Source organism: Zootoca vivipara, chromosome 13, assembly GCF_965207765.1.
Source record: "Zootoca vivipara chromosome 13, rZooViv2.hap1.1, whole genome shotgun sequence".
Lineage (NCBI taxonomy): Eukaryota > Metazoa > Chordata > Lepidosauria > Squamata > Lacertidae > Zootoca > Zootoca vivipara.
Genome location: NC_142596.1, coordinates 31,733,328 through 31,747,106, shown reverse-complemented (window position 1 = coordinate 31,747,106; position 13,779 = coordinate 31,733,328). Strand labels below are relative to the sequence as shown.

The 13,779-nt window shown below is 44.9% G+C and overlaps 1 protein-coding gene across 4 annotated transcripts in view; it reads right to left on the bottom strand.

The window, feature by feature from the left end:
- Nucleotides 1–12,444, bottom strand: part of USP7 (ubiquitin specific peptidase 7) — a 74,111-nt gene extending 61,667 nt beyond the window's left edge. For 2 of the 4 annotated variants that reach the window (XM_035130565.3, XM_035130567.3), the window contains exon 1: nt 11,276–12,444. In XM_035130565.3, coding sequence (XP_034986456.1) covers nt 11,276–11,363 — 88 coding nt within the window. In that variant the 5' untranslated portion in view covers nt 11,364–12,444. The remainder of the gene's footprint in view (nt 1–11,275) is intronic. The other 2 variants (XM_060282537.2, XM_088657256.1) reach the window with 1 other exon arrangement.
- Between the last annotated feature and the right edge of the window lie 1,335 nt (nt 12,445–13,779).

Below are 13,779 nucleotides of genomic sequence, written 5' to 3'. Positions count from 1 at the left end.
GCTTAAGATGTTGTCATCACTTTTGCTGTCACAAAAATTTGCACAGGGGCTAAGAACACATTGAAGCCACCTCTGCTTCCAGGTCAGATCTGCTCTGAACCATTTACATTCAGTTTCTTGAGCACATGGATAGGGAGTGTTGTAGCATTTCCCCACCTGCTTCCGTGCCCCCTGGCTTTATGGTCAATAAAGAGTAAAAGTACTGCATGACAGCCTGCTACACAGCAGTAAAGCACTGGATCTGAATCTTGTTCCATCTCCCTGCTATAAGGATTATTAAGATGCTGATTAATGGTCTCAAATGAACAGAATAAAAGTTTTCAGCATGCTTTTAAAGGTTGGCACAGAAGGGGGCGGCTGAATCTCTATTGGCAGGGTGTTCCATAGGACAGGACTGATGATCTCTCATTGTTGTCAAAGGAACCTCACCAACTTGGGGAAATAACAAAGACACTCCTGCAGATGATCTCAGTGATCAAGCTGGAATATAAGGGTTCAGGTGATCTCTGGGGTATTCTGGACCTTGGTTGTTCAAGGCTTTGTACATCAATAGAAGAACCTTGAACCTGGTTCAGTAGTAGATGGGCAGCTAGTGCAGCTGTTTTAACAACAGTGTCACATGTTTTTGACCAGAAGCTCCCATCAGCAACCTGCACCACCTAGTTTCTGAACCAGACCCAAGAGCAGCCCCATAGGCTCTACTTGTAGGGTACAAGCCTCATTTACACGTGTGCATGTGAGGTTGTAAATATCCACTTTAATCAGCCCCATGTGATTAAACATTTTTCATAAATTGGATAAGTTATTTCCTCCTTCTCAAGACTGTCTATGTGCCACAAATGACTAACACAGCAGTGTGCAGACGAGCAAGTTAGCAACTGCTGCGAATTTCTTTGCAAGGTTGATACAAATACACAAGTTGGTTAATTGGATACAAAGAATAAATACAAATACTGTACAGTTAAGAACTAACTCTGCTCAGTAAAAAAATGAATTAATCTGCGAATGTTATAAAATGGAAAGAGATCTTCCTTGGGGGAAGGGGAAGAGGGGTGATTTGCTTCCATCCTTTGATTCTATTCTAAAAGAAATATTTTGCATCCACATACAATCTACAGGACTTCAGAACAGTGCTGTCATTGTCCCAGTTTATCTAGTAATAATGCATATTAATAAATAACTCTTCGAGAGAGTTGGGGCAAGTTGCAGCTCATCACCAGTCTACTCCTACCGCTGCACCTTCACTGCCAATTCCAAAACATCCTGTTGTGTCATTTAAGGTACTGGCTAGACTGCTTTAACTGCTTCAGTTTAGATGCACAGCACAATTTCACTTGAGTAAGTGAATTACCAGTACTAAGTTAAGCCAGTCTCAGGAACATTCTTTTATAATAAAGTAGGCTAATGTGTGTTTCCAGTACACACAATATATCAATGAACTAAGTTACTAAGCCACTATAGGAACCATTTGGAAACAGTATTGTTGCATGCCACCCTAATCTCACAGCAGTGAGATTCCAGGGGTTCCAGGCAGAGTCCAGACCCAGAGTCTGATTTTCTCAAAATGAGGGGTAGCAGAGACTGTGGTATCTTTATGATATATGGTTTGTTTTCACACACACACACACACACACACACACACCACCACCACCACCACCAACAACAACAACAACACCTGAGCATATGATAGAGGGGCTTACAGCATTAGTATCCCAAAACCAGGAAGGTCTTGCTTCTCCCATAGCCACAGCCTTCCTTGTATTCCAGCCAAAATCAGGCATGGCTCTGTCTCTCAGTTGCCTTAGCTAACACACCTGACTCTGGCTTTTGTATTTCTAACTACCAGACAGTTGAGGGAGGGGGCACAGCCATTTGTCCTCTGGCACACAGCCACTTCCTTTGTTACCTTAACAATCCATACTTAGGGGGTCATTACAAAGAAACTTGTCTAGCTACCATATTACAGCAATTGAATCCCTGTTGGATCCAGGAATTGGAAGGGACTCGGGCATACATCCTTCCACCCCCACCCCAACCAAACTCACAACACTGTGTAATTGTACTTCTTAATTTCCAAATAGAACAATGTATTCATGTTTAAATGAATTTACATGATCTTAAGTGTCAAAATCTGTTTAAAAAAATTAAACAAAGTTAAATTCCTGTTTTGCTGTATTCTTTCAAGATGCCTTGAAGGCTCTGGATAAATTTGGTGCTTTTTAATTTTTTTAACTATAAACACAGCTTCAGAATGTTTGCCATGATGTGCCATTTTCTACTGTGTACAGGTTGACCTGTTGGACCAAACAGCAACATAATCACTGTTCAGTTAGGTGGCCGTGTTTGTCTGATGCAGTCAAAATAAATAAAAAATTTTTCCAGTAGCACCTTAGAGACCAACTAAGTTTGTTCCGGGTACGTCAAAGTGCAAGTAGTTAAATAGGTACTGCTTTGGCGGGAAGGAAAACGGAGTTTCCATGCGCTGCTCTGGTTTCGCCAGAAGCAGCTTAGTCATGCTGGCCACATGACCTGGAAAAACTTTCTGCGAACAAACGTCGGCTACCTCAGCCAGTAAAGCAAGATGAGCTCCACAACCCCAGAGTCGTTCGCGACTGGATTTAACTGTCAGGGGTCCTTTACCTTTACCCTTTAAGGTGCTACTAGACAATTTTTTAATTTATAATCGCCGTTATTATTCTTCAGTATAACATGATTTATTATCTTCCCTTCACTACAAGGTCCAAGGGTGGGTTATAGCAATTTAAAAATACAGGTTTGCCCCCCTCCCCAACTCATAACAGTATATAGCTAAGTTTAAGTCACACTCACAATATTTTCCAGTGAAATGAGAGGAGAATGTAACTTCGGACTTTCTGCCAGGGTCCTTCCTTTCCCAAACTTAAGTGTGGGGTTTCCTCCCCCCATCACACACACACACACACACACACACACACTCCATACACATACACATACTGTATTAGAACTCACTTAGGGAGGTGGTATTCAATTAAGTGCTTCCACTACTGCCAAGGATTTCCACTTGTGCAATGGAGCTTCCTCTCTCCCTTCTCAAACAGATTTAGGACATAGGTAGGCAAAGGAAGGAGAAGTTCCACTAAAAAGCCAGAAGTCCTTACAGTAGCGGAAGCATTTCAAGGGATACCGCCTTTATAGTTTGCTTAATTTTTTTTAAAGTTTCAAAGTGCTACACAACATGATAAAACAGATACAGTAGGTAGAGACATATACACACACAGCACCAGCAGTTTTGCTAAGAAAGTTAGTAGCTATCCTATACTCAAGGCATCCCCAAACTTCGGCCCTCCAGAAGTTTTGGACTACAATTCCCATCATCTCTGACCACTGGTCCTGTTAGCTAGAGATCATGGGAGTTGTAGGCCAAAACATCTGGAGGGCCGCAGTTTGGGGATGCCTGCTATACTCCTTTATACTTAGTAAAGCCTATGGGAGATGCTGACTTGAGAACAGAAAGCAAAGGGCCAAAATCAAGTACTGTACCGGTATTCTGCTCCAAAGTAGCCTGGAGGGGTGTATACAAAGAAGCAGCAAGAAATTACTGCTTGGTCTTCCGATTTAACATCAAACTGCCACTGGGCATGAACAAAATCAACAGCAGCCAGGATATGTCTAGCAATAGACAATTGGTGGAAATATGTTTAACAAGTGTTTCAGTTCTGCAAATGAAAGTATATGATCACCTAAGAAAAGCCTGGGTGCATTCTGATGAACTACATATGCAGCAAGACACTATCTCATCTTTAGTGACTCTTCCTGACAGAACAAGAAGCACAAATCTTAACAGCTGAGGCTTCACAAGTCATAATTATGTCCAATGACAACTCCTAGGTTCCAGATCATTAACAATGGTTTGACGCTGGCTAATTTCAAGAACCCATAGTAACACAAACTTCACTTTATCCAGGTTCAGACACAGCAAACCAGTTAAGCAGGGAGAACCTTCTAATCATCTTCTGGCCACACAGGAAAAAACAGCACATGAAAGCAAGGCTCCGGCTTCTACGTAATACTAAACTTTGGTTTAGCAATATGCATGAAACAGACAAACATCCTTATGGACTTCAACATGCAATTTCTAAGCTATACATGATATTTTATTTACTGTGTCCTCAAGTGCACACCACCATTCTTCAAAGATCAAGCAATGGGTTGTATCCAACAAAGTTTTACTCAGAGAAGACCCACTGAAATTAATGAACCTATGGTAAGTAATCAATGTCAGTTCATTTCAGAGGGTCTACTCAGAGTATGAGTAACTTTGAATACAATCCAATGTATATTTACCACAATGACAAAGGGGCAATTATAACACTAGAAATCTTGACAACTACTGTATTCCCCTTGGAAATGAGATTTATCAATACGCTAGTCCTAAGTATATTCTCCTAGAAACCTTATGCATCACTATAATGACCAACATCATAACTAGTGTGTATGAAGCATACCTAGTCAGTTAACAAGACTGATTTGGTTTGACATCAGATTTATTTATTATCGTATTTTAATACAATTTACTATACATTGCTGTTATCTATTAAATTGTGTCTCTGCCAAAGACCAAAGTGATGCCAGCTTACCATTTACCTCCTGAAAGTTTATAATAATGATAATGATAGCAATTATTATTATTATTATTATTAATCTGTCCCCCGCCCATATGGCTGGGTTTCCCCAGACACTCTGGGTGGCTTCCAACAAAAATTTAAAATACATTAAAATGTCACACATTAAAAACTTCCCTGATCAGGGCTGCCTTCAGATGTCTTCTAAATGTCAAGTAGTTATTTATCTCTTTGACATCTGATGGGAGGGCGTTCCACAGGGTGGGTGCCACTACTGAGAAGCCTCTCTGCCTGGTTCCCTGTAGCTTTGCTTCTCGCAGTGAGGGAACCGCCAGAAGGCTCTCCGCGCTGGACCTCAGTGTCCGGGCAGAATGATGGGGGTGGAGATGCTCCTTCAGGTATACTGGGCCGAGGCCATTTAGGGGTTTAAAGGTCAACACCAACACGCTCGGAAATGTACTGGGAGCCAATGTAGGTATTTCAAGACCAGTGTTATATGGTCTCAGCAGCCGCCCCCAGTCACCAGTCTAGCTGCTGCATTCTTGTTTACAGCACTTCTGATTCTCAGGTGCTATATAGGCCCAGGATTTACCATAAGCACTAATGGCAGAAAGAAGTGTTTCAAAAGAGAAAGGAAAGGAAGAAAGCTTTGCATTGACCCTTTGGCATAAATGGATGTCTTCCTTTCCCCATCCTCCTACATTTCAATGTTATCCTCTCAAGCCTTAAAACTATAGATAAGTCTGAAATGAAAGTTTCTAATTCTTTAAATATAATTTATATTGAAATATTTATAAAATATGTTTTCTGCCACAAGGCAATCAAAGAAGCATACAACATCAAAATCCATCTTAATTAAAACCATGTTTAAAACAAGCAACAGCAGCACTCATTTAAATAATTCCAAGAGAGATAACAAGCAAAACCAAGTGCATTTTGCTTCAAAGGTAGTCTAGGATTCTATTTTTATGGCAATAAGACTTGTGAAGGTTTGGACATCTCCCAGATATATACAGGTTCACCACACCAAGATCTAGGTAGTCAGTGGATTCATTTTGGAGCATTCACCCAGCCAATTACCAAAAGTGAGTTGAAATAGTCATGTGAAATGCTTCTTCTAAAAGAAGTGGAAACTCCTTTCTCCTAAACAATGCTAGGATATCTTACTGTTCACAAACACCTAGAAGTTTTTGATCCCCTCACAGTGCAATTAGAGGCCTGTGGACTATCTCATACATGTCTCTGAGCTGCTGGCAGCTTTAATGTACATTGTCTTGAGACAACTGTGTAGAAGCTGATTAATAAATTAATTATGATAATAGTAAATAACAACCCAAAAGGCAGAAACAGCATCCCACTCTACAGCACTGTAGACTGCTTTGCAGGTGAAAACTGCTCCTATCACAACAATTATTTTTTACTAAATTCTTCACAGTGAACTGAATTCACTGTTTTTATTCTGCCTCAAATAAGTATGGTAAAAATAAGTGTATCTTCTTCCCATATCTATTAAACTTCTCTCTTCATACGTTATTTAATGTAAGCAAATCACCAAATCCGTTCTTATACCTTCTTTTTTAAAATACGGTAAGATACACCTATGGCAGGTGGTGTAAACAATAATTGAAGAGAAAGCAAGCTAATAGAGAAGAAAAGGATAAGCGATCAGTCAACAATCGGAAGTATTTTAATTTTAATTTAATTTCTCTCTCTTTTTTGTTTATTTAGTTTCCCTTTTGGGTTTGGTTGATATAAATTTGATATAATTTTGAGGTTATGAGTTTCTTAAGTTTTGGTATATTTATGTTACATTAATTATATTTTGTTATATTTATGTTATATGAGTTAAGTTATGTTATGTTTACGTTATATTATGTTATATTATTGCCTGTTGTGTAATGTTTTAACAATTGGAATAAAGAATTTTTTAACTTTAAAAAATAAAAATGAATAAAAAATAAAAAACCTGAAGCTTTGTTAGCAGCTATTGCCTGATGTTACAAATTCAGCATTTGATCACATTTCTTCTGTTTTGTGGTGGTATGCTATTTTGCAGTGCTGTAAAATCAAATTGCAAAATCAACAATACATTGGAGTTTTTTAAAACTGGATATTATTGAGAAAGGGAAAGTAATTAAGAACAATGGAAGCAATCAAAAAATTGACTTATAAATGACTTGAAGGCAATATCGGAGTCTAAACACAAGAGCATTAACAACAAAAAGAAAAATGTGTTTGCTGCAATAAAGGAGAAAGCTTCAGAATAATTCTAAGAAAAATATTAGCAGTATTTCCAGAAGTCAAGAGGATAAAGAGAGAGAATAGGTCTGCATCAGCTTTAGAACATTCTAAGAAAATGTTGTCAGCATTCTTGCTTACTGTAAAGCTTTATGTAAATACCAAGACAATCTATTCACAACCTTTGTTTAGGACTCCATTCCCATATATCATCAGTACTGATGATTACTTGGAGCAGCATCCTTAGTAAGAAACTTCCATCACCAAGACCTCATGTAAAGTCCAAAGGTCTCTTTACACAGCACTCATCTTCCAAGACATCCCTGCTACCTTGGCTACAGTTGAAAACTCTCTCTTGTTTGACCCCCTTTCCCTGTGGTTATTTTCTTTAGTTGGTTCTCCTCCTAGTTTTCTAAGTTTCATTTCAGTATTTCCATTTGGGGAAGTCCTTCCTGTGCTTTCCTTCTCTGGTCTGGGGCTCCTCAGGGCTGTTACAGTTTTTGTTCTCCATGCACATTTATGTGTGGATCGTCTCATATGGATTTGAGCACCACCCTTATGTGGATGGCAGTTCAACCTTTTTAACCCCCCCCCCAAAAAAGATCTCTCTTCATCCCCATATGGTCAACTGCGTTTTCTCCTCTTCTCTTCTGCAGCTTGATTGTGGTAAAGAGATCCAGCCCTCTTCTCTTTTACGAACAGAAAATGTTCATAAGAGCAACTGCATTGTGGTGGAATACTCCAGGATTCCTTGGAAACTTATCAAAAATCTTTCAAATATCAGTAATAGAGCTCAAGTGAAAAAGGTCTAAGTTCATACATACTGATGTGGGAGGGGTCAAATTTAGTTGTAAATAACAAAGAAATGTTTTTTTACTTAATGTTGGCAATGTAAACATTTGGCAAATAAATGAATAAAGTGGTGTTTTACTTTACTGCAATATCAAAACTAAGTACATAGAGGACACAGGACCTCTAAGCATAAAGCAAGATCAAACTGACCATTGTAACCAAGGTCCAGACCTGAATTTGCAAGATGCTCTGTACTTTTCAGCTAGCAAAAGGTTAACCAGTACATTTCAAGATAGTCCTTGAGTCCCACTGAAAGGGGAGGAGAATGACCCATTAAAGTTCAGCTAATGCTCTGGTTAATGTAGGGAACTGGATTACATACTCTGAGCCTGTGCCTTGATACGAAGCAGATACAGAAACAGCTCTTTCAACAATAAATTTCGTACATGTCTCTTAACTTGCCACAAAGTAACACATGACTAGTTCTCACTCTATTGGTAAACCTCTAGGTGGGTTGAACCATTTCAGATATTAGGTGAAGGCTCTCAAGATAATAAGTTCCTGCATATGAAACACAAAAATCTCCACACATACACAATCATATCAGGGAGGATGCCTTTTCCTCCCATATTTGTTTTCATGTACATTAATATCAGAAGACACAGCTGGATCAGCACAAAGGCCCATCTAATTCAGCATGCTATTTTCACAGTGCCCATGGCAATCCCATCTTAATTCTACCGTAAGTAGCAAAAGTGGCAACATTTAAGTTCTATTTTAACCAATCGCCCTGCACTTTTATGGTTTAATCACCTTTTTAGGCTAACACCCAAGCTAGTCTGAATATTTTTACTGTATTATCCTTAAGGAAATTAACAACTTGATCACTTTTATGCAGGGATGCTTTTGATTTTCTGATCCCCAAAGTCTTTAATCTTGTTACGGATCAAGGAATAGAGAGAATAGATGGTGGATTTTAATACTGTTTCTAAGAAGTCATTTGTACTTTCTGCATAGAAGAAAATAAAACTTTTTGTTGTTTTTATATCTAAATATGATACAGCCTTCCTTATTTTAAACCACTATGGCTTACAATCTTATACACAATTACATGGGAGTGAGCCCCAAGTAGACCGGCACAGGACTGCACCTTTAAGATCTAGAGCATGATTCCCTAGGAGTGTTTTCATCCTTCCCCCACCCTGGGATGACTGAGCAGGGTCAGTGCCCTATGACTACATATTTAAGAGCATTACCCAGAGAGAGGATTCGTCCCGCATCGAGAGCCCTTCCCCACCCCAATGCATTTTCTGTAAATAACCCCTAGTACGAGCAGAGCAGTGGCCCAATTAAAAATGGCGAGCATCTCGCGTGGCTGGCTGTGTGGAGGATACAATAGAAGGGGGCTGGAAGCTTTTAGAAGGAAAGGGGGAAAAACCAACGCCGAGCGGCTGCCGGAATCAACAGTCAGGGGGAGGGGGAAATTGGGGAGAAAGCAGCATTCCTGAGCGCAGTGATCTGTCCCAATAAAAAGGACATCACCGAGGCTGCCCATTGCCAGAATCAGTTCGACACCCTTCTCCACCACCCCCCGACCCCAAAAATACACTGCAAACAAGCACCTCCTGCTCGAGGTCAACCGATTTCGGAGCCCTGCAAAGAAGCAATATTGGGGCACCTGAAGTGTCCGCCGCTTTCTCAAGCTTTGCATCTAGAGAAAGATGCTTTGCTCATAATGTTCACGCCAGAGCTCTCCACAATAAGTGAACTTCCACAAAAGTCAAGAACACCCCCCCCGTTTCTCTCTCTATGGGAAACACCTCTTTTCTCTCTCTCCCCACCCCCAATTTACAAGCCTCCGTGACACCGTCCCGCCCCAACCAGCCGCGCCCCGCCCCAAGAGCGCCAAACCAGCTCGCATACACAGAGGCGCGCGCACCCCATTCCCCAGGCTGGAAAACAAGCAGAGGCGCCACCCCCACTTCTTCGCCGGCTTCCTAAAACTTTTCAACTTCGGTCTCACAGCGAACACAAGAGTCAAATGAAAGCGGCTCTCCGATCCGGAGAAGGCCAACCCTTATATTTCCCAAAAGGTCTTTCCAAGCCGGCTGGCGGAATAGGACCTGGAGCAACCTTATCTGCCCGATATCTTCAAGGAAAAGGAGGCATGGCCGGTGGGGCAGGAGGCAAAAAGGAGGCCCCAGCCCTAGAGGGGGAGGAAGGCTACAGGGAAAGGATGCCGGCCATCAGGAGCTGGCCACAGAACTAAGATATGTGTCCCTGTAGTGGATGAGGAATAGAGACGAATTAAGGGTGTATTTCCAGAAGACCAAGCAGTGTCATGTGCAGGGAGATGCTGCAGGGATTACTGAGAATGGAGATAGCACAGAACCGGGAGACCTGTAAAGGTCAAGGAAATCCAAAGGTTGGTGGGTAAAATGGGTGCAGAACTATGGAATACAGAGATGAGACAGTGCATTATGGACATTGCAGAAGATGGGCGTATGGGGCATAACATTCAAAAATATGGAAGCTACAAGATGTGTGGGGGGGGGTATTTAGAACATACATTCTGCTTTCCCACAAAAAAGGTGTTAATGTCTCTTTCAACATTCAACTGAGTTGGAAGAGAGAGGTATAAGCTTTTTTACATGCATATGGGAGAGAAATTGGAAAGCAAGATCTGAAGGCACAGTTTAGGCACAGAGTTGAGTTGAAAGGAATCAAAATCTGACTACACGGATATGGCATGGATAAGAACATGGATACACATGCAGAGTAAAGTGATGAGATAGCTGCAGGCTTGAAAGATAAAGTGAGTTGAGATAATGCCAGGAAGGGGAAAACTGTGAGAGGGGGTACTATAAAGTTAGGAAACCAAAAGCCTACATAGTATTATGGGCCTAGGGAGAGGAAAATAAGGAAGAGAGTCAAGGTATGCAAAGTTAGAGGGAAAAGTGTTTGGGGGAAAGTGTATGCATGGGGGGAGATGCCAGGATCTAAGTGTATGAGAAAAGGGTGCATGGGGGGGGAGATGCTAAAGAAAGCAGAGAAACTTAAAATACAAGATACAAAAGCTGAGGAAAAGTGTGAGGCCCCTAAGGTCAGCAGGAGAAGCAAAATAAATCTAGATACAAGCGGGAGGGACTGCAGTAGGGGTGGTGGAGAAAGGGAGGGAGGCAAAAAGTGCCAGGATGGGAACGTAGTTGGAGGAGGAGAAATCATAGGGGGAAGAACAAGGGTGTATGCTCATTATTTATTTCAAATGTGGTTTAAAAACCAAGAGGAGGGGAGAGGGACTACCACCGTCCAGTGCCATCCAGGATGTTGAGGGGGGCGGGTGTATGTGTCTGTGTCGGAACTGCAGAACCAAATCAGAGGAGTCACTGTCCTGGGGGGGAGGGAGGGAGGAGAGTGGGAATGGATTGCAAAAGACACTTGAGATGAGGGGGTGGGGGGAGGATGCTGAAAACAGGGAGAAATGGGGGTGCAAAAAGAAAGTGTAGGAGGTGGAGAAAATGCAGACTGCAATCTGCGAAGCAGGGGAGGCTGGAGCCTACACACACACACACACACACACACACACACACACACACAGAGAGAGAGAGAGAGAGAGAGAGAGCGCAAAAACCCCTGCCCCTTACCTTCCATCTCCATGTCCTCGGGCTCGCTCAGCTGCTGCTCCCCGGGCTTCTGCTGCTGCTGTTGTTGCTGTTGCTGGTGGTGGTTCATGTCGGGCTGCGGGAGCTCAGGCTCGGCGGCCTGGGCCTTGGCTGAGGGAGGGCGAGGCGGCGGCGGCGGCAGGAGCTGCTGCTGCTGCGGAAGCCCCGAGTCGAGCGGTGATGAACGCTGGCAAGGCAGGAGCTGCTGAGGCAGAGACTGGGGCTGAGTCGGCTGGCGGCGGGGCGGCTCCGCGGCCTGGAGCTGGTGAGGCTGCAATTGCTGCTGTTGGGCTTCGGGCTGCTGCTGCTGCTGGACTCCGGCGGCGGGCAGGGAGCGGGCGGCCGCCGGGGGAGGCAGCGAGACGCGCACGTATTTACTGGCTATTCGCCCAATGGCGGCGGGGGTGGGAGTGGGAGGAGAAGTGAGGAAGGAGGAGGATGGAGGGCCGAGCTCGCCTCAGAGCGGGTGGAGGCTGAGGCAAAGTCCCGGTTCGGCAGTGGCTGCGGAGGAGGAAGGCGACGTCTAGGCCCTGCTGCTTCTGCTCGGTCTCCTCCTCCTCCTCCTCCTCCCGGGCTGGGCCGGCTCCGGTGAGGAGGGAGGCCCGGCGGCGCGGGCAGCGCCAAGGCGGGCGGGCTCCTTCGACGGCGGCAGGCGGCGTTGGGAGCTAGTCGGGCCTGCTCCTCCTCCGCCGCCTTCGCTGCCTCTCAAAATGGCGGCCGCGAAATGTCACATCCGCATGGAGGATGGGGGCTCCGCCAGAGTATCGCGGCGGCGTGAGGAGGGAGAGAGAAAAGGCCGGCCGGCTGGCTAGCCAGGGAGGGCAAGAGGAGGAGGTGGTGGCCGCGGCGGCGGCGGCAACAGCAGCAGCGGAGGACGAGATGCTCCGCCTCGCCTGCTTCAGCTCGGCCTGCAACGGCCGGGAGGAGGAGGAGGAGAGTGAGCGAGAGAGTGGGAGGGAGCGAGGGACGAGCTCAGGACGACGGAAGGAAGGAAGGAAAGAAGGAAGCAGGAGAGAGAGAGTGAGAGAGCAGCGCCGCGGCCGCCCCGGGAACAGCAGCCGTCGCCGCCACAGCGAAGGGGAAGAGGAGGAGGAGGAGCCACTGAGGCGAAGGCCGGCCGGCCGGGGCGCGGAACCCCACCCCCACCCCCCAACACACGCACAGACCCACACGCTGTCCGGGGGGGGGGAGGGTCGGAAGGCAAGAGTGAGAGCAGAATATGAGGCGGGCGGGGGAGAGAGATTGGGAAGGAAGAGGGGTGTATGATGAGGGAAGGAGGGGTGCGTGGTTGTAGGTAAGATTGAAAGGGGGTGGAAACAAGGGGGATATGGAGGGAAAGAGGTAAACTAGGCGGAGACCTGTGGGAAGGAAGAGGGGTGCACCTGAGGGTGCTGGCGGTGGGTGAGACTGGAAGAGGAGTGGGGTGGAGGGAATGTGAAAGTTGGCGGTAGAGGAGAGAGAGATTAAAGGCAGAGGGCCCTACGGCGGGGGGAGGGGAGTAGGGAGAGTGTAATTCGGAGAGGGAGGGGAGGGGATGCGAAAAGTTGGGGAGGTGTATAAGATGTAAACAAAGGGGACCCAGGAAACATTAAGAAGGGGCATTAGGGGTGTATTTGGGGGGGTGCTTAGTGGAGGGGTGAGGAAATGGCAATGGGAACAGAAGGGAAGGGAGGGTGAGGAAAGTGGGTGTCTTGGAGGAATGAAGGAGAGCAGGAAGGAATAGGGGTTTATTTGGAGGGTTGGGGGCAGGGGTGCCTGGTGGTGGGCAAAATTGAAATGGGAGGTAAGGGTGGGGAAAGCAGAGAAGACTGGTGGGGGTGTACCTGAGGAAGTGGAAGAATGGGAAGTGGCTAGGTGGGGTGTGAGAAAAATAGAGTACAGAGAGATGCAAATGAGAGACCCTCGAAGAAAGGGGCAACAGTCAGGTGTGAGGAGCTGGAGGAATGTGGAAGATGGTCAGGGCAGAAAGCATGCCAGAGGATAGAGAAGAATGGTAAGGTGGGGGTTCTGTTGAAGCAGTGTGAGACTGATGAAATGTTTGGAATGTGAAAGGAGGGGAAGTCAGTTGTGGGAGAGGTATAAGGGGAAGGTCTTCATGTTTGGAGGAGGTAGGTCACATTCACACCATACATTTAAAGCTCAATGATACCACTTTAAACAGGCATGGTACCCCCCCCAAGCATTCTGGGAGCTGTAGTTTGTTAACAGGACCAGTGGTCGGGGAAGATGGGAATTGTAGTCCAAAACATCTGGAGGGCCGAAGTTTGGGGGTGCCTGGGCCATAGCTGCCAAGTTATCCCTTTTTTACAGGGATTTTCCCTTATGCTGAATAGGCTTCCTCGCGAGAAAAGCGAAAACTTGGCAGCTATGGCCTGGGCTACACTTTTCAGAGTGGTTTAACAATCAATCCTGCTTCACATGAAACTGTGCCCTTAACAAACCACAGCTCCCAGAATTCTTTGGGGGAAAGCCATGACTATTTAAAG